The 23,092-nt window shown below is 34.9% G+C and overlaps 1 protein-coding gene across 10 annotated transcripts in view; it reads left to right on the top strand.

Annotated features, from left to right (window-relative positions):
• Positions 1-23,092, top strand: part of CaMKII (Calcium/calmodulin-dependent protein kinase II) — a 3,892,153-nt gene that overhangs the window by 1,013,954 nt on the left and 2,855,107 nt on the right. For all 10 annotated transcript variants that reach the window (XM_067758430.1, XM_067758431.1, XM_067758435.1 and 7 more), the window contains one exon: positions 22,226-22,285. In XM_067758430.1, coding sequence (XP_067614531.1) covers positions 22,226-22,285 — 60 coding nt within the window. The remainder of the gene's footprint in view (positions 1-22,225; positions 22,286-23,092) is intronic.

Here is a 23,092-nt window from a genome sequence, read left to right as displayed (position 1 = left end):
AGTATATATCCCCACAACCGATTGTTCAGATAAGGAACTTTTCGTAATTACTGCCCTATTTTAAGAGCTACAGGCTTCAAATTTCAACGAATGCTTACGTATATAGCATATATTGTTGTCTGAAAAAATCATAAAGATCGGTGGTATGTATAGTATATATATGGTGGTATATATAGTATATATATATAGTATATATATATATATATTTTCGCAAACTTTAGCCCCGCATCAAATTTCACAGAATACTTACGTATATAGCATATATTGTTGTCTGAAAAAATCATAGAGATCGGTTGTATATATAGTATATATCTCATACAACCGATTGTTCCGATAAGAAACTTTTCGCAATTTCTACCACATTTTAACAGCTATAAGCTTGAAATTTCACCGATTGCTTGCGTATATAGTATGTATTGTTGTCTGAAAAAATCATAGAGATCGGTTGTATATATAGTATATATCTCATACAACCGATTGTTCAGATAAGAAACTTTTCGCAATTTCTACCCCATTTTAACAGCTATAAGCATCAAATTTCACCGATTGCTTTACGTATATAGCATATATTGTTGTCTGAAAAAATCATAGAGATCGGTTGTATATATAGTATATATCTCATACAACCGATTGTTCAGATAAGAAACTTTTCGCAATTTCTACCACATTTTAACAACTATAAGCTTGAAATTTCACCGATTGCTTACGTATATAGTAAGTATTGTTGTGTCAAAAAATCATAGAGATCGGTGATATATATAATATATATATGATGGTATATATAGTATATATATATAGTATATATATATTTTTTTTGCATTTCGGCCTCATTTTAACAGCTATAAGCTTCAAATATCACCAAATGCTTTCAATGCAAAAATCATTGAGATCGGTGGTATACATAGTATATATCTCATACAACCGATTGTTCAGATAAGAAACTTTGCGCAATTTCTGCCCCGTTTTAACAGCTAGAAGCTTCAAATTTCCCAAAATGCTTACGTATATAGCATATATTGTTGTCTGAAAAAATCATAGAGATCGGTGGTATATATATTATATACTTCATATAAACTCTCATTTTTGCCCCTTTTTTACGGCTAGAAGCTTCAAAATTCATCAAATTTCATCAAATAGTTACGTTTACGTCATATATTTTTGAAAGACGTGATTCGTAGTCATAGTTTTTACATGCAGACCACAAAAGACGTAAAGCTTTGCATCCTCACACAGATTACCTACCTATTTTTATACCTTTCATGAAAATGAAATGGTATATTAATTTCGTCACGAAACCGAAAACTGTAAGTACTTAAAGGAAAATAGATAGACCCACCATTAAATATACCGAAATAATCAGGTTGAAGAGCTGAGTTGATAAATCAATGTCCGTCTGTCCGTCTGTCTGTTTGTATGCAGACTAGTCCCTCAATTTTTTAGATATTTTGATAAAATTTGGTGAGCGGGTGTACTTGGGTGTCCGATTAGACATTTGTCGGAACCGACCGGATCGGACCACTATAGCATATATCCTCCATACAACCGATTTTTCAGAAAAAGAGGATTTTTGTAATATCTTACCCAATTTAACAGATTGAAGCTTCAAACTTCACCATATACTTTCGTATATTGCACGTATTGTTGTCTGAAAAAATTGATGAGATCGGTCGTATATATAGTATATATCCCCCACAACCGATTGTTCAGATAAGGAACTTTTCGTAATTACTGCCCTATTTTAAGAGCTACAGGCTTCAAATTTCAACGAATGCTTACGTATATAGCATATATTGTTGTCTGAAAAAAACATAAAGATCGGTGGTATATATAGTATATATATGGTGATATATATTATATATATATAGTATATATATATATATATATTTTTGCAAACTTTAGCCCCGCATCAAATTTCACAGAATTCTTACGTATATAGCATATATTGTTGTCTGAAAAAATCATAGAGATCGGTTGTATATATAGTATATATCTCATACAACCCATTGTTCCGATAAGAAACTTTTCGCAATTTCTACCCCATTTTAACAGCTATAAGCTTCAAATTTCACCGATTTCTTTACGTATATAGCATATATTGTTGTCTGAAAAAATCATAGAGATCGGTTGTATATATAGTATATATCTCATACAACCGATTGTTCAGATAAGAAACTTTTCGCAATTTCTACCCCATTTTAACAGCTATAAGCTTCAAATTTCACCGAATGCTTACGTATATAGCATATATTGTTGTCTGAAAAAATCATAAAGATCGGTGGTATATATAGTATATATATGGTGGTATATATAGTATATATATATAGTATATATATATATATATATATTTTCGCAAACTTTAGCCCCGCATCAAATTTCACAGAATTCTTACGTATATAGCATATATTGTTGTCTGAAAAAATCATAGAGATCGGTTGTATATATAGTATATATCTCATACAACCCATTGTTCCGATAAGAAACTTTTCGCAATTTCTACCCCATTTTAACAGCTATAAGCTTCAAATTTCACCGATTTCTTTACGTATATAGCATATATTGTTGTCTGAAAAAATCATAGAGATCGGTTGTATATATAGTATATATCTCATACAACCGATTGTTCAGATAAGAAACTTTTCGCAATTTCTACCACATTTTAACAGCTATAAGCTTGAAATTTCACCGATTGCTTACGTATATAGTATGTATTGTTGTGTCAAAAAATCATAGAGATCGGTGATATATATAATATATATATGATGGTATATATAGTATATATATATAGTATATATATATAGTATATATATATTTTTTTTTTGCGATTTCGGCCTCATTTTAACAGCTATAAGCTTCAAATTTCACCAAATGCTTACGTGTATAGCATATATTGATGTCTAAAAAAATCATTGAGATCGGTGGTACACATAGTATATATCTCATACGACCGATTGTTCAGATAAGAAACTTTGCGCAATTTCTGCCCCGTTTTAACAGCTAGAAGCTTCAAATTTCACAAAATGCTTACGTATATAGCATATATTGTTGTCTGAAAAAATCATAGAGATCGGTGGTATATATATTATATACGTCATATAAACTCTCATTTTTACCCCTTTTTTACGGCTAGAAGCTTCAAAATTCATCAAATTTCATCAAATAGTTACGTTTACGTCATATATTTTTGAAAGACGTGATTCGTAGTCATAGTTTTTACATGCAGACCACAAAAAACGTAAAGCTTTGCATCCTCACACAGATTACCTACCTATTTTTTATTTTATATTTATCTTAAAAATCGTTTAGATATGTTCAAATTTCACCAAATGCTTACGTGTATAGCATATATTGTTGTCTGAGAAAATCATAGATACCGGTGGTATATATAGTATATATCTTATACAACCGATTGTTCAGATAAGAAACTTTGCCCAATTTCTTCCCCATTTTAACAGCTAGAAGCTTCAAATTTCACCAAATGCTTACGTGTATAGCATATATTGTTGTCTGAAAAAATCATTGAGATCGGTGGTATATATATTATATATCTCATACAACCGATTGTTCAGATAAGAAACTGTGCGCAATTTCTGCCCCCTTTATAACAGCAAATTTCACCATATGCTTACGTATATAGCATATATTGTTGTCTGAAAAAATCATAGAGATCGGTGGTATATATATTATATACCCCATATAAACTCTAATTTTTACCCCCTTTTTACGGCTAGAAGCTTCAAAATTCATCAAATTTCATCAAATAGTTACTTTTACGTCATATATTGTTGAAATACGTGATTCGTAGTCATAGTTTTTACACGCAGACCACAAAAAACCTGAAACTTTGCATCCTCACACAAAGTACCTACCTGTTTTTTATTTTATATTTATCTTAAAAATCGTTAAGGTATGTAGATCTGTTCACTATATATTTCTTATCTTATACATCCGATTATTCGGAGATTACGAGCGGGACAAGATTATTGTTCAGCCCCATTCATGAAAGGTATGAAGTCTTCGGCACAGCCGAAGACAGTCCCGTTTTTACTTGTTAAATTTGTTTTTATTTAAAATATTTGCACATATGTGGGCGCTCCCACTACTGCCCCACCCCTCTTTATGACTACCATTCCTTCTTATACTGCTAACTCCCACCCCCACTTCTACAATTATTCCCACTCACTATCACCCCCACTCCCACTCCCAGTGGGCTAATACCAGAGGGTGCAAGTACTAGAGTGTACCGTATTCGTATTCGTATATCTGCTCCCACTCCCAGTGGGCTAATACCAGAGAAGACCTGCCCATATCCGTAAAACTCTCCTAAACCTTCGCGGAGGATCAAGGGGTAAAAATTCGTTCCCGCCTGGCTAATATCAGAAGGAGCAAGTACCGTATACGTAAAACTCCCGTAAAATGTCGGGAGTAAGTTTTGTTGTTACAACAACAACCCTGGCCGAAGATACCAGGTTCGTCCCCCTGAGGGCTAAGGGGCTCAGAAAATTTCCGCGGCAGGCATGCCTGTCGTAAGAGGCTACTAAAATCCACAGACCCGTAGGTTCAAGGGGCCAAAATTCGTTCCCGCCTGCCTAATTCCAGAAGGTGCAAGTATCGGATCGTACCAGATTCGTATTCGGTAAAGGCCTACCTTCGGGGAATAATTTTTGTTGTTACAGGAACAACATCCCAGGTTCGTATCCTAGGGCAAGTAAAAAGGCTTTAGAAAATGTTTATTATTATGTTTTCAAATAACTTGAATGCATTACCAAGAAAGGAATTTTTCATAAATGCATTACTAAAAACTGAAGCATGTAAAAATTTTCACTACCTTTGCAGATTAGGCTCCATTATAGAACTGTGTTTTTCGACAATTATTACCGGATTATTTGAAATTATTTTCATGATCATTTCTGAAATATTTTCATGGGCATTTTGAAATTAATTTTGTTTCTTAATTTATTTTCAGTCATATATAATGCCACGACTTACAAGAAGAGACAGGGATAGTAATAAGGAGAGACGTCCTAATGTTAACACATCTCTCGCATTGGTTGATAGTTTTAAGGGTGCTTTGAACGATATACCTCCTAATTTTATTAGTTTTGATATTGGAAATATGGATTTACGTTGTGAGCATTGTAATGCAATGCATTTCGAGAAAGAAATTACTGCAAGAAGCAGAAACTCCTTTTCGTTGTGTTGTCAAAAGGGAAAAGTAACTTTGGCACCGTTAACACAAAATCAGTTTTTCAATAATTTATATGAGGGTTTACGCTCCATTAACCTGGTTTTAAAGCGGAGATCAACAAATTACTTTGAAAATATACGGAGTTTCAATTCATCTTTTGCGATGGTTAGTTCTGAAGCAGAAATAGCAGAGAATGTTACGCAAGGTGCTTATTATTTTAAAATTCACAATATCTTTTATCATAGAGCTGGCCCTTTAACGCATGAGCAAAATGCTAGGTCGAATCCCTGCTATGCTCAGTTATATTTCTATGATGTTGATACCGCAAATTCTTTTAGACTGAGAGAACCATCAAATGCATTATGCGATAGAGGCTTGATGACAGAAATATCTGCCCAATTGAATCAAGTTAACCCTTTTGTTCGGTCTTTTATTTCCATGAAAGAACACTGTAGTAGACACGAAAATATATATAAGGAAATGTGTTTACTCATTACGGTTAATCGTGAGATGCCGAATATAGAGATGGGTAGATTTAATGATGCTCTTGCAACAGATGTTACCGTGATATTTAGTACAACAGATGGTGAACCTCCATTTGATAGAAGGATGGTATCATTGTATAAAAGGAGTGGTACGGTAAAGAATATTTCCGTTTTAGATTCATCTTTGGATCCGCTGGCCTATCCACTACTATTTCCCAATGGAAACGCGGGATGGCATCCTGATATATTGCATAGCAGACGAAGTACGTCTACTTCAAGTCGAGCTAGAATTAAGACTACTATGCTTGAGTTCGCGTCATTTCGACTTGCGATCAGAGACGAATTCAGTCTTCTACATCATTCTAAAAAGCTTTATCTTCAGTGGATTGTAGATATGTATATTCGAGTTGAGGGAACAAGACTTAACTTTTTAAGACTTAATCAAGAAAACCTGAGGTGTGATGTTTTGTATAACATAACAGATTATCTGATCACAAATCCTCATAGTAATGGACATGAAAATATTGGAAGAAGAATTATTCTGCCATCTTCATTCACCGGCTCTCCCAGAAACATGTACCAAAACTATTTGGACGCTATGAATATAGTCCGCCGTTTTGGTAAACCATCTATGTTTATTACAATGACATGCAATCCAAATTGGCCAGAAATTACCAGGAGTGTTGATTTCAATGAAACACCAAATTATCGCCCAGAAATTATAGTGCGCGTGTTCAGTGCGAAACTAAATGATTTAATAAGCACAATAACTACAAAAAAAGTTTTCGGTACTGTTGCTGCTTATATTTATACAATAGAATTTCACAGGAGAGGTTTGCCTCATGCGCACATATTGATAACATTAGATGAAAGGGATAAACTTGAAGGTGTTAGTGATATAGACAAAGCCGTATGTGCGGAAATTCCTGACATTGAAATAAACCCAAAATTGCATGAATACGTTTCGAAACATATGATGCATGGGCCATGTGGTGCTTTGAATGTTAACGCAGTTTGCATGAGAAATTGTAATTGTTCCAAGAGTTTTCCCAAAAATTTTTGCGAGTCCACACGAGCAGAGGTGAATGGGTTTCCAATGTATAGAAGACGTGGTAATGGTGTTAGTGTTGATATTCGTGGTGCGTCTCTTGATAACCGTTATGTTGTACCATATAATCCATATTTGCTTGCCAAATTTAATTGCCACATTAATGTTGAGGTTTGCTTAACGGTTAAAAGTGTGAAATACATTTATAAATATGTATATAAAGGATATGACAGTGCAACTGTCAGGTTAGCTACTGAACACATTAATGCTGGTGAAGTAGACAATTGTGACGAGATTCAAAACTTTTTGAATTGACGTTACGTTGGTTCCTCTGAAGCGGCTTGGCGAATTTTCCAATTCCCTATGCACTGTCAGTCCCATTCAATAACGCGACTTGACGTTCACTTACCGCAAAGAAAAAACGTTGTGTTTACTAATGGTCAGGCACAACGAGCTGTTCAGAATTTGAGAAAAACCAGGTTGTTGGCATTTTTTCATTTGAATATTGAAGATCCTTCGGCAAATTCATATAAATATTTAGAAATTCCATTGCATTATACTTGGGAAGATAAAACCAAGAAATGGAAAAAAAGACAGCGAGGCGGTGATAAAACTATTGCTCGCATGTATGTAGTGTCGCCGAAGGATATTGAACTCTTCCATTTACGTTTGCTCCTTTTACATGTAACTGGGCCAAAATCATTTATGGACGTTCGAACATATAATGGGGTTATATATAATACATTTTTGGAAGCGCGTCGTGCTAGGGGAATCGCATCAAACGAATGGCGCGAGTGCTTAGAAGAACCGCGACTATTTCATTCTCCTAAACAAATGCGTCACTTATTTGCTGTGATATGTGCGCTAAATGTTCCAGCAAATGCTTTGGCGCTGGTGAATGAGTTTAAAAATTCACTTTCTGAAGATTTCCTGAGAGAAAGCGATGAAACATTTTCATTTAATCGTGCACTATTAGAAATCGAAGATGTGCTACTTAGTCATAACGTGACATGTCACAGCCTTGGATTACCAGTGCCCACAGCAAATCCGGCTGTAACAAGTGCAGATGTTCCTCAACCTGAAAATGAGCTAATTTTATTTGAAGACTATTACTCACGAGCAAACAACGAGCAACGTACAATAATAGACCGCGTTATCCAGGAAATACAGTCTCATGATACTGGTTCTAATGTGTTCTGCGTTACTGCTCATGTAGGTTGCGGTAAAACTTTTATGCAAACTGCTTTAATTCACAGGTTGAATTCACTTAATCTTCCATGCATTGCAACTGCTTTTAGTTGCATAGCATCAACTCTTTTGATTGGTGGAAGAACAGTGCACAATGTGTTTAAATTACCCATTCCTGTTGTCGAAAATTCTGTACCGAATATCACCCCAAACAGTGCTCAAGGAAGATATATAAATTCAGCTGCGCTGATAATAATTGACGAAATTTCCACGTGCCCACTTTTAATTTTGAAAGCTATAGATAGACTACTGCGTGATTTTTGTTCCGATGAAAATGATAAATGCAAGCTGTTTGCTGGGAAAACAATACTTTTTTGTGGCGATTTTAGACAAATTCTACCCGTTGTTCCTAATGGATCACGTGCTGTTTTGGTTGAAAACTGTATCATTATTTGGAATGAATTTGCTTCTTTTCATCATGAAACATTAAACCGAAACATGAGAGCATTACCACACGAGCTGCAGTTTGTAGAATTTTTAAAGCAAATCGGTTATGGCCAAACACCTTTATATCCACAGTTTGGAGATAATGTCATTGAAATACCACAGCAATTAGTGGGAAATGAAGATAACCTAATTGCTGACGTATTTGGAAATATTGAAGAAAATTTATTGTCAGATCAAGTTGTGAGTTCTGTAATTTTAGCAGCAACCAATGAGGACTGCTCCCTGGTTAATAATGACATACTTAATCGCATACCTGGTTCATTCAAAACATATAATAGTTTTGATAAAATTATTTGCGACGATGAAAGAGAAGTCAATAATTATCCCACTGAGTTTCTGAATTCCCTCAATGTGAGCGGACTTCCACCGCATAAGCTTTCACTGAAGCTTAATAGCGGCGTGCTGCTCATTCGAAACCTTAATACAAAGGATGCCTTAGTGAACGGGACACGAATGAGGGTTAAGGGCCTTCACAACAACGCCATTGATTGTGAAGTTTTAACCGGATATTCAAAAGGCAAACGAATTCTTATTCCGCGCATCAAATTAACTTATTCAGGAACCATATTACCCTTTAATTTCCAACGGACCCAGTTTCCAGTAATACCATCTTTCGCAATGACCATAAATAAGTCGCAAGGTCAAACGTTTGAAAAAGTTGGAATTTTGTTGAGGCGGCCTGTATTTACACATGGGCAATTATACGTAGCTGCAAGTAGAGTCAGGTCCTTTGACAGTCTAAAGTTTTATGTAAGCGAACATAATAATCAAGGTCACTTAGCTGGCGATGAAAGGTTATTCACGAAAAATATTGTTTTCCCCGAAGTTATAAATCCAAACTGCTAAATGTAAGCAATGCAAATCAATGAATTTAAATTCGCGTTAACTGAGAAAAGTTTTTAAAACATTTGCATGTAGACGAAGTAATGTATCTAAGTATAGATTTATGGCGTCTCTCCTTTACTCTTTTTCCCTTTTATTCTTGCGAAATGGGCAGTACTCGAGGTTAGTTAAAATCAAGATATTCTTCAATACTGTGTAAAATTATATTTTAAATTTTTCATATTCTAGTTATATATGGCATGGTGATAAGCGTATATATGCACTTAAAAATTTTATTTAATTACATTTGGTCTATTCACGAAAGCGTGCTTATCAGGTTATTTGCTTATGTGGTTACATTTTTCGCAAATAATTTTTAAACAAATAAATTGATAATCATGCTGACGAAAAGAGACCAGTAATGTTAAATATGTATATATTTGTTGTTGTGTTAAGTTTTTAATTTATTTATATTTACTTATTTTATTATTTGTGAGTTACCTGTTACACTTTATTTTACCTGGAATATTTTATTTAAAATTTTTGTCATATATATATATATGTATATATATTTATATATATATATATTATATTTATATGTAGTTTATATGGCTGATATAGGCCTACTGGGGAACCGAGCACCCAAAACTAACTTCGGTAACGCGCCAACTGCGTACCTCCCGGGTGGTGTGGAAAAAGCAAATTTTCAATTTAATTTCAAGGCATTTCACCATAATTCAATGTCAATTTCATTTGATTTTACATATTTTCTAATTGTTTAAGGACTTCCATACCAAAACGTAATTATTACATTTGAAATGTAATTTAATGAAATACAATCAAAAAGTATAACGTCTTAGGTCAAAACCAAATTTTTAATGGAAACTTTAAGTAGGTTAGACCAGTTGGTTTTAAAAATAAAATAAAATAAAATATCAGAAAACATCTCAATATTACTATCTGCAAATTAGACATCCCCACATTGGAATTCTCACATTAAATATCCGAGCATTAGTTTCTTCATATTCCCACAATGATAACATTAAATAGCGGAAAAAATTTAAGTGCATTTAATGCGTTTTGATATGGAACTGCTTATTCCCTTCATTTAATTTTGTTGCACTTTAAGTACTTTATTTTTTTGTTTTATTTTAAATTTGTTTAGAAAACTCTGCTTTTGTTTTCCATTACATACTTTTTTTATATTTTTATTTTATTTTTTATGAAGGTATCCTCTATTCTATTCGAAATTTTCGTTTTCGTTTACATATTAAATATATATTTATAATTAATTTAATTAATTATAATTTTATTTAATTAATTATAAATACATATGTAAAAGTAAAGCGCCGATTGCATACCTAACCGGTGGTGTGAAATAGGTAAAATTCCTTTAGCACATTTCTTCGTTCTTAACTAAAAATTCGTGTTTTTTGAAGTAAATGGGCGATATATGTATATGTAGTTTATATTGGTGATATAGACCTACTGGGGAACCGAGCACCCAAAACTAACTTCGGTAGGGCGCCAACGGCGTATCTCCCGGGTGGTGTGGAAAAAGCAAATTTTCAATTCAATTTCAAGTAATTTCACCACAATTCTATGTAAATTTCATTTGATTTTACATATTTGTTATATTTTTTTAAGGAGCTCCATACCAAAACTTATAATTACATTTGAAAAGTTTGTAGAAAATTTAAGAAAATACAATCAAAGATTATAACGTCGTAGGTCAAATTCAAAATTTTAATGAGAACTTTAAGTAAGATAGATCAGTTTGCTATATTTCCACTCACTGCTCAACTATTACCACATTATTGCACTACCCCAAAACAGTTGAAAAAAATACAAGTTGGTCGAATTTCGACCACGGGCGATACTAGTACTCATTAACACCTTTCATTTGATACCCATATTGTACAAAGGCATTCTAGAGTCAACCCTGGTCCACTTTTATAACGATATTCCGAAAAGGCGTCCACCTATAGAACTAAGGCCCACTCCCTTTTAAAACACTTATTAACACCTTTCATTTGATACCCATATAGTACAAACAAATTATAGAGTCACCCCTAGTCCACGTTTATGGCGATATCTCGAAAAGGCGGCCACCTATAGAACTAAGGCCCACTCCTTTTTAAAATACTCATTAACACCTTTCATTTGATACCCATATCGTACAAACAAATTCTAGAATCGCACCTGGTCCACCTTTATGGCGATATTTCGAAAAGGCATCCACCTATAGAACTAAGGCCCACGCCCTTTTAAAATACTCATTAACACCTTTCATTTGATTCCGATATTGTACAAACGCATTCTAAAGTCACCCCTGATCCACTTTTATAACGATATTCCGAAAAGGCGTCCACCTATAGAACTAAGGCCCACTCCCTTTTAAAACACTTATTAACACCTTTCGTTTGATACCCATATTGTACAAACGCATTATAGAGTCAACCCTGGTCCACTTTTATAACGATATTCCGAAAAGGCGTCCACATATAGAACTAAGGCCCACTCCCTTTTAAAATACTTATTAACACCTTTCATTTGATACCCATATAGTACAAACAAATTCTAGAGTCATCCCTGGTCCACGTTTATGGCAATATCTCGAAAAGGCGTCCACACATAGAACTAAGGCCCACTCCTTTTTAAAATACTCATTAACACCTTTCATTTGATACCCATGTCGTACAAACAAATTCTAGAGTCGCCGCTGGTCCACCTTTATGGCGATATTTCGAAAAGGCGTCCACCTATAGAACTAAGGCACACGTCCTTTTAAAATACTCATTAACACCTTTCATTTGATACCCATATCGTACAAACAAATTCTAGAGTCACCCCTGGTCCACGTTTATGGCGATATCTCGAAAAGGCATCCACCTATAGAACTAAGGCCCACGCCCTTTCAAAATACTCATTAACACCTTTCATTTGATACCCATATCGTACAAACAAATTCTAGAGTCACCCCTGGTCCACCTTTATGGCTATATCTCGAAAAGGCGTCCACACATAGAACTAAGGCCCACTCCTTTTTAAAATACTCATTAACACCTTTCATTTGATACCCATGTCGTACAAACAAATTCTAGAGTCGCCGCTGGTCCACGTTTATGGCAATATCTCGAAAGGCGTCCACCTATAGAACTAAGGCCTACGCCCTTTTAAAATACTCATTAACACCTTTCATTTGATACCCATATCGTACAAACAAATTCTAGAGTCACCCCTGGTCCACGTTTATGGCGATATCTCGAAAAGGCATCCACCTATAGAACTAAGGCCCACGCCCTTTCAAAATACTCATTAACACCTTTCATTTGATACCCATATCGTACAAACAAATTCTAGAGTCACCCCTGGTCCACCTTTATGGCTATATCTCGAAAAGGCGTCCACCTATAGAACTAAGGCCCACGTGCTTTTAAAATACTCATTAACACCTTTCATTTGATACCCATATTGTACAAACGCATTCTAGAGTCACCCCTGGTCCACTTTTATAACGATATTCCGAAAAGGCGTCCACCTATAGAACTAAGGCCCACTCCCTTTTAAAACACTTATTAACACCTTTCGTTTGATACCCATATCGTACAAACAAATTCTAGAGTCACCCCTGGTCCATCTTTATGGCGATATCTCGAAACGGCGTCCATCTATAGAACTTAGGCCCACGCCCTTTTAAAATACTCATTAATACCTTTCATTTGATACCCATATCGTACAAACAAATTCTAGAGTCAGGCCTGGTCCACCTTTATAGCGATATCCCTAAATGGCGTCCATCTATAGAACTATGGCCCACTTCCTCTTAAAATACTCTTTAATACCTTCCATTTGATACACATGTTATACAAACACATTCCAGGATTACCCTAGGTTCTTTTTACAACATGGTGATTTTCCCTTACTTTGTCTCCACAGCTCTCAACTGAGTATGTAATGTTCGGTTACACCCGAACTTAGCCTTCCTTACTTGTTTATTTTATATTTATCTTAAAAATCGTTTAGATATGTTCAAATTTCACCAAATGCTTACGTGTATAGCATATATTGTTGTCTGAAAAAATCATAGAAATCGGTGATATATATAGTATATATCTCATACAACCGATTGTTCAGATAAGAAACTTTAAGCAATTTCTGTCCCTTTTTAACATCTAGAAGCTTAAAATTTCTCCAACTTCAGATAAGAAACTTTTCGCAATTTCTACCCCATTTTAACAGCTATAAGCTTCAAATTACACCGATTGCTTACGTATATAGCATATATTGTTGTCTGAAAAAATCATAGAGATCGGTTGTATATATAGTATATATCTCATACAACCGATTGTTCAGATAAGAAACTTTTCGCAATTTCTACCCCATTTTAACAGCTAGAAGCTTCAAATTTCACCAAATGCTTACGTATATAGCATATATTGTTGTCTGAAAAAATCATAGAGATCGGTGGTATATATAGTATATATCTCATACAACCGATTGTTCAGATAAGAAACTTTGCGCAATTTCTGCCCCGTTTTAAAAGCTAGAAGCTTCAAATTTCACAAAATGCTTACGAATATAGCATATATTGTTGTCTGAAAAATTTATAGAGATCGGTGGTATATATATTATACACTTCATACAAACTGTCATTTTTGCCCCTTTTTTACGGCTAGAAGCTTCAAAATTCATCAGATTTCATCAAATAGTTACGTTTACGTCATATATTTTTGAAATACGTGATTCGTAGTCATAGTTTTTACATGCAGACCGCAAAAAACGTGAAGCTTTGCATCCTCACACAGATTACCTACCTATTTTTATACCTTTCATGAAAATGAAATGGTATATTAATTTCGTCACGAAACCGAAAATTGTAAGTCCTTAAAGGAAAATAGATAGACCCACCATTAAGTATACCGAAATAATCAGGTTGAAGAGCTGAGTTGATTTAGCCATGTCCGTCTGTCCGTCTGTCTGTTTGTATGCAAACTAGTCCCTCAATTTTTGAGATATCTTGATAAAATTTGGTGAGCGGGTGTATTTGGGTGTCCGATTAGACATTTTTCGGAACCGACCGGATCGGACCACTATAGCATATATCCTCCATACAATCGATTTTTCAGAAAAAGAGGATTTTTGTAATATCTTACCCAATTTAACAGATTGAAGCTTCAAACTTCACCATATACTTTCGTATATTGCACGTATTGTTGTCTGAAAAAATTGATGAGATCGGTCGTATATATAGTATATATCCCCCACAACCGATTGTTCAGATAAGGAACTTTTCGTAATTACTGCCCTATTTTAAGAGCTACAGGCTTCAAATTTCAACGAATGCTTACGTATATAGCATATATTGTTGTCTGAAAAAATCATAAAGATCGGTGGTATATATAGTATATATATGGTGGTATATATAGTATATATATATAGTATATATATATATATATATATTTTTGCAAACTTTAGCCCCGTATCAAATTTCACAGAATACTTACGTATATAGCATATATTGTTGTCTGAAAAAATCATAGAGATCGGTTGTATATATAGTATATATCTCATACAACCGATTGTTCCGATAAGAAACTTTTCGCAATTTCTACCCCATTTTAACAGCTATAAGCTTCAAATTTCACCGATTGCTTAAGTATATAGCATGTATTGTTGTCTGAAAAAATCATAGAGATCGGTTGTATATATAGTATATATCTCATACAACCGATTGTTCAGATAAGAAACTTTTCGCAATTTCTACCCCATTTTAACAGCCATAAGCTTCAAATTTCACCGATTGCTTTACGTATATAGCATATATTGCTGTCTGAAAAAATCATAGAGATCGGTTGTATATATAGTATATATCTCATACAACCGATTGTTCAGATAAGAATCTTTTCGCAATTTCTACCCCATTTTAACAGCTATAAACTTCACATTTCACCGAATGCTTACGTATATAGCATATATTGTTGTCTGAAAAAATCATAAAGATCGGTGGTATATATAGTATATATATGGTGGTATATATAGTATATATATATAGTATATATATATATATATATATATATTTTCGCAAACTTTAGCCCCGCATCAAATTTCACAGAATACTTACGTATATAGCATATAGTGTTGTCTGAAAAAATCATAGAGATCGGTTGTATATATAGTATATATCTCATACAACCGATTGTTCCGATAAGAAACTTTTCGCAATTTCTACCCCATTTTAACAGCTATAAGCTTCAAATTTCACCGATTGCTTAAGTATATAGCATGTATTGTTGTCTGAAAAAATCATAGAGATCGGTTGTATATATAGTATATATCTCATACAACCGGTTGTTCAGATAAGAAACTTTTCGCAATTTCTACCCCATTTTAACAGCTATAAGCTTCAAATTTCACCGATTTCTTTAAGTATATAGCATATATTGTTGTCTGAAAAAATCATAGAGATCGGTTGTATATATAGTATATATCTCATACAACCGATTGTTCAGATAAGAAACTTTTCGCAATTTCTACCACATTTTAACAGCTATAAGCTTGAGATTTCACCGATTGCTTACGTATATAGTATGTATTGTTGTGTCAAAAAATCATAGAGATCGGTGATATATATAATATATATATGATGGTATATATTGTATATATATATAGTATATATATATATTTTTTTTTGCGATTTCGGCCTCATTTTAACAGCTATAAGCTTCAAATTTCACCAAATGCTTACGTGTATAGCATATATTGATGTCTAAAAAAATCATTGAGATCGGTGGTATACATAGTATATATCTCATACAACCGATTGTTCAGATAAGAAACTTTGCGCAATTTCTGCCCCGTTTTAACAGCTAAAAGCTTCAAATTTCACAAATGCTTACGTATATAGCATATATTGTTGTCTGAAAAAATCATAGAGATCGGTGGTATATATATTATATACTTCATATAAACTTTCATTTTTACCCCTTTTTTACGGCTAGAAGCTTCAAAATTCATCAAATTTCATCAAATAGTTACGTTTACGTCATATCTTTTTGAAAGACGTGATTCGTAGTCATAGTTTTTACATGCAGACCGCAAAAAACGTAAAGCTTTGCATCCTCGCACAGATTATCTACCTATTTTTTTATTTTATATTTATCTTAAAAATCGTTTAGATATGTTCAAATTTCACCAAATGCTTACGTGTATAGCATATATTGTTGTCTGAGAAAATCATAGATACCGGTGGTATATATAGTATATATCTCATACAACCGATTGTTCAGATAAGAAACTTTGCCCAATTTCTTCCCCATTTTAACAGCTAGAAGCTTCAAATTTCACCAAATGCTTACGTGTATAGCATATATTGTTGTCTGAAAAAATCATTGAGATCGGTGGTATATATATTATATATCTCATACAACCGATTGTTCAGATAAGAAACTGTACGTGATTCGTAGTCATAGTTTTTACACGCAGACCACAAAAAACCTGAAACTTTGCATCCTCACACAAAGTACCTACCTGTTTTTTATTTTATATTTATCTTAAAAATCGTTAAGGTATGTAGATCTGTTCACTATATATTTCTTATCTTATACATCCGATTATTCGGAGATTACGAGCGGGACAAGATTATTGTTCAGCCCCGTTCATGAAAGGTATGAAGTCTTCGGCACAGCCGAAGACAGTCCCGTTTTTACTTGTTTATTTTATATTTATCTTAAAAATCGTATAGGTATGTACATCTGTTCACTATATATTTCTTATCTTATACAACCGATTATTTCGAGACTACGAACGGGATAAGATTATTGTTCAGCCCCATGCATGAAAGGTATGAAGTCTTCGGCACAGCCGAAGACAGTCCCGTCCTTGCTTGTTTTTACTTACAAAATGGTTCTGATCGTGTGTCAATTTAGTTATTTCTGCCTCCATGCTAGAAGGTACCACTAGCAACTCCCTAATGGGATCCTTGTATAATATCCTGTTCATTAAAATAAAGTCTTGGTAACTTCCTGTTTCTAAAATTGTATTCACCGCTTTTATCCAATCATCCTGCTTCTGGGCATCCCTCAGTCTAAATGTTGACGCATCTTCGGCCAACATGCAGTAAATGCGGCTCAGAGCATCTACATGCCTGATGCGCGAACCCGACCTGTGTTCTACGATATAGTCTTGCAAGTACATGGCCCATCGCATCATCCTAACGGGCACGTCGGCTTTCTTTACCGTCATCGTGAACTCATTGCAATCGCTCACTATTTTAAACCTCCATCTTTAACGTAAATATGCCATTTCCTTAACGCTTGAAATGCGCCATTATTTAGTTGGACTAATAATTGTCTCTGTTTAGCACATTTGCTTTACACCACAATGTTCTTTGATATGACCACTTGTTTGTTTTTTAAAGTTGTTTTTCTCACTTAGGCAAGCGAATCGTAACATACGATCACGTATCGAAAACTATCCAAGCATTTAAAAAAATAATAATATATTACGGATCTAGTGAGTGCGCGTTGTCCCTAGTTCACATATTTCATTAATCCCATGCACCATTTCGTAGCTATTGTGATTTTGAAATCGGCATTCGATCACGGATCGTATGTTTCGATTCGGCCCCTGTATAATGTTCTTTGACTGTTGGACTTAATTATGTCTCTTTTCTTAATCGGGACAGCGACGTTTATTCGTTTTTTGTTAACGCCTTCGGTTTCGGTTAAGGGACATTTTGTGTTTCCCTTTTCAACTTCGTTTTCACGAACACTTATTTGCGATTCCCCAACTGATGTTTTTCTCGACGCTACTGCGCAGTCCAACGGATGACACAAATTTGAGAAGATTTTTAAGAACTTTACTGTGCAGTCCGTTGGAGCACCTTAATCGATGCTGAATGTGTGTCTGCGGATTTTCTTTTTGTTTTATGTTTGTTTAGTTTTTCTTTAAGTTGTTTTCACCACTCACTGTTTTCTTTTGTGTTAGTTTTTCACGTTCCTGCTTGATAATCTTTTCCGGATTTACTTTATGCCCATTAGAAAAAATTTTCTACGCGTTTATTCATGAACGCGTGCACATATTCCGGTTGAGCGCCCATTTGTGGTAATTGAAACACTGCCACTTTTATTAAATGTAATTTTATTTTCACAAATTTTTTTCATTCATATTGCGGTTTTAAATTAAGTTCATTTTAATAAGTATTTAAGCGCACATATATTAATGTAAAACTACCGTTTGTACGGATTAACGTCCATGAATCTTCACCCTTTGCGACAGACTACTTTGAACGACAACCGCTATTCATTTTTTATACTCAGTTGAGCAGAGCTCACAGAGTATATTAAGTTTGATTGGATAACGGTTGGTTGTACATATTTAAAGGAATCGAGATAGATATAGACTTCCATATATCAAAATAATCAGGAACGAAAAAAAATTTGATTGAGCCATGTTCGTCCGTCCGTCCGTCCGTTAACACGATAACTTGAGTAAATTTTGAGGTATCTTGATGAAATTTGGTATGTAGATTCCTGGGCACTCATCTCAGATCGCTATTTAAAATGAACGATATCGGACTATAATCACGCCCGCTTTTTCGATATCGAAAATTTCGAAAAACCGAAAAAATGCGATAATTCATTGCCAAAGGCGGTTAAAGCGATGAAACTTGGCAGATGGGTTGACATTATGACACAGAATAGAAAACTAGTAAGATTTTGGACAATGGGCGTGGCACCGTCCACTTTTACAAGAAGGTAATTTAAAAGTTTTGCAAGCCGTAATTTGGCAGTCGTTGAAGATATCATGACGATATTTGGCAGGAACGCTACTACTATTACTATATATGTGCTAAATAAAAATTAGCGAAATTGGATGAAGAACACGCCCACTTTTTAAAAAAAAATTTTTTTTAATTCAAATTTTAACAAAAAATTTAATATCTTTACTGTATATAAGTAAATTAAGTCAAAATTCAACTCCTGTAATGATATGATGCAACAAAATACAAAAATAAAAGAAAATTTCAAAATGGGCGTGGCTCCGCCCAGTTTCATTTAGTTTGTCTAGAATACTTTTAATGCCATAAGTCCAACAAAAATTTACCAATCCTTCTCAAATTTGGTAGGGACATAGATTCTATGACGGTAACTGTTCTCTGTGAAAATGGGCGAAATCGGTGGAAGCCACGCCCAGTTTTTATACACAGTCCACCGTCTGTCCTTCCGCTCGGCCGTTAACACAATAACTTGAGCAAACAACGATATATCTTTACTAAACTTAGCCCACCTACTTATCTGAACTCACTTTATCTTGGTATAAAAAATGGCCGAAATCCGACCATAACCACGCCCACTTTATCGATATCGAAAATTACGAAAAATGAAAAAAATGCCATAATTCTATACCAAATACGAAAAAAGGGATGAAACATGGTAACTGGATTGGTTTATTGACGCAAAATATAACTTTGGAAAAAACTTTGTAAAATGGGTGTGACACCTACCATATTAAGTAGAAGAAAATGAAAAAGTTCTACAAGGCGAAATCAACAGCCCTTGGAATCTTGGCAGGAATACTGTTAGTGGTATTGTATATATAAATAAATTAGCAGTACCCGACAGATGATTTTCTGGATCACCTGGTCCACATTTTGGTCGATATCGCGAGAACACCTTCACATATACATCTAAGGGCCACTCGCTTTTAAAACCCTCATTAGTACCTTTAATTTGATATCCATATCGTACAAACACATTCTAGAGTCACCCCTGGCCCACCCTAATGGCGATATCTCGAAAAGGCGTCCACCTATAGACCTAATGCCCACTCCCTCTTAAAATGCTCAGTAACACCTTTCCCATATCGTACAAACATTCTAGAGTCACCTCTGGCCCACCCTAATGGCGATATCTCGAAAAGGCGTCCACCTATAGACCTAATGTCCACTCCCCCTTCAAATGCTCAGTAACACCTTTCGTTTGATACCCATATCGTACAAACATTCTAGAGTCACCCCTGGCCCACCCTATTGGCGATGTCTCGAAAAGGCCTCCACCTATAGACCTAATGCCCACTCCCTCTTAAAATGCTCAGTAACAACTTTCGTTTGATACCCATATCGTACAAACATTATAGAGTCACCCCTGGCCCACACTAATGGCGATATCTCGAAAAGACGTCCACCAATAGACCTAATGCCCACTCCCTCTTAAAATGCTCAGTAACACCTTTCGTTTGATACCCATATCGTACAAACATTCTAGAGTCACCCTTGGTCCACCTTTATGGCGATATCTCGAAAAGGCGTCCACCTATAGAACTAAGGATTACTCCCTTTTAAAATACTCATTACCACCTTTCATTTAATACCCATATCGTACAAACACATTCTAGAGTCACCCTGGCCCACCCTAATGGCGATATCTCTAAAAGGCGTCCACCTATAAACCTAATACCCACTCCCTCTTAAAATGCTCAGTAACACCTTTCGCTTGATACCCATATCGTACAAACATTCTAGAGTCACCCTTGGTCCACCTTTATGGCGATATCTCGAAAAGGCGTCCACATATAGAACTAAGGATTACTCCCTTTTAAAATACTCATTACCACCTTTCATTTGATACCCATATCGTACAAACACATTCTAGAGTCACCCCTGGCCCACCCTAATGGCGATATCTCGAAAAGGCGTCCACCTATAGACCTAATGCCCACTCACTCTTAAAATGCTCAGTAACACCTTTCGTTTGATACCCATATCGTACAAACATTATAGAGTCACCCCTGGCCCACACTAATGGCGATATCTCGAAAAGACGTCCACCAATAGACCTAATGCCCACTCCCTCTTAAAATGCTCAGTAACACCTTTCGTTTGATACCCATATCGTACAAACACATTCTAGAGTCACCCCTGGCCCACCCTAATGACGATATCTCGAAAAGGCGTCCACTTATAGACCTAATGCCCACTCCCTCTTAAAATGCTCAGTAACACCTTTCGTTTGATACCCATATCGTACAAACATTCTAGAGTCACCCTTGGTCCACCTTTATGGCGATATCTCGAAAAGGCGTCCACCTATAGAACTAAGGATTACTCCCTTTTAAAATACTCATTACCATCTTTCATTTGATACCCATATCATACAAACACATTCTAGAGTCACCCCTGGCCCACCCTAATGGCGACATTTCGAAAAGGCGTCCACCTATAGACCTATTGCCCACTCCCTCTTAAAATGCTCAGTAACACTTTTCGTTTGATACCCATATCGTACAAACAAATTCTAGAGTCAGCCCTGGTCCACCTTTATGGCGATATCCCTAAATGGCGTCCATCCATAGAACTATGGCCTACTCTCTCTTAAAATACTCTTTAATACCTTCCATTTGATACACATGTCATACAACCACATTCTAGGGTTCCCTAGGTTCTTTCCTACATGGTGATTTTCCTTATTTTGTCTCCATAGCTCTCAACTGAGTATGTAATGTTCGGTTGCACCCGAACTTAGCCTTCCCTACTTGTTGTCTATAAAGACGCTTCTTTAATTTCTTCGGCAAATTTCCGCTTGAACATTAAGTGGACTATTTAATAGGTTGCCAGCTATACTTTAATATGCTTAATCCTAATTCCCTTCCTACATATATGTGTCAATTTTTCAAGCAGAAAATCTGTAATTCCACGGCATTTTACTGAAATTCCAAAATATTGTAAGAAAATATATAAGCGTTTAACCGAGTTGAGTATAAAGAATATCATATTATTTCTAATTAGATTTCTTTCCCAAGAAATACAAATTAAGGGTTAAAAAACTCGAATGGTGTATTGGGTAAAACTCATTAATTAAAGGTTTGATTACTAGACTTATATTTAATTATGCGACAAAATTTATATAGATATATTACATAGTGTAACGAAAGTTTCGTTTGTTCTTAAAAGACAAAACAAACAACTAAGGTCTATATTTTTCTTTTCAGATTTCCAAAAGTTGGAGAGGGAGGCTAGAATTTGCAGAAAACTGCACCATCCGAATATCGGTAAGAGCCTTATCAAATGTACATATATCTATTTTTGTTTTCGTTAGGTGTTTCCCTAGATGACTATACCCTTGCATCGGCATATGTCTTTTAACTAACATATGGTGGTTGCTTTGTAACTATGCATATGTGTTTATATGTACCTATGATTGACACGATATAGAATTAAACTAGATGCTAATGAATCTACAACTAAAAACAACTCTTATAATATAAAGAAATTACCCATAGGTTAAATTTATTAATAATTTGCTGACCACTTTTGGACTTATTTGAATTTTTATCTTATGTAGGCTTTGCTGGTCTAGTATAGCTAGTGCAAGTAAAAACTTGTAATTTTATCCACTATCACCCTACGTTTCGACAAGCTCCTTGGCATCATCAGGGGTATAATCTTTATTTTCATAAAAGTAACAAAAAGACAAAACAAAAACAAACAGAAAATTAATTTATGAAAACATGTAAATTACTATAAAAACATTGGTGACAAACCTACATAAAAAGTATTCAATTAAAATGTAAACATCACAACAACATTGAAAACTAAAAACATCCATCAGTACCATGATCGTTGGGTACCTTTTTCCTACTAAAAAGTCGTGCTCTGCCAATCGGGTTCCTAGTGCCCTTTTCTAACGTAGATTTTGTTGCAGTTCTCGTTATCTCTACCTTTGCATTGAATTTCGTAAACCACGTTTTGTTGGTGTGGTTCTATACGGCGCTATATGTCCCATTGCGTAATCTGTCGGCGTTCCATGTTATGGTCTATCAAAATACATTAGGAAGATACTAACTAGCTTAACTTCA

Source organism: Eurosta solidaginis, chromosome X (genome assembly GCF_040869045.1).
Source record: "Eurosta solidaginis isolate ZX-2024a chromosome X, ASM4086904v1, whole genome shotgun sequence".
In the NCBI taxonomy this organism is placed as follows: Eukaryota; Metazoa; Arthropoda; class Insecta; order Diptera; family Tephritidae; genus Eurosta; species Eurosta solidaginis.
The sequence above is the reverse complement of the archived record's forward strand: the minus strand, read 5'-3'. Positions and strand labels throughout refer to the sequence as shown.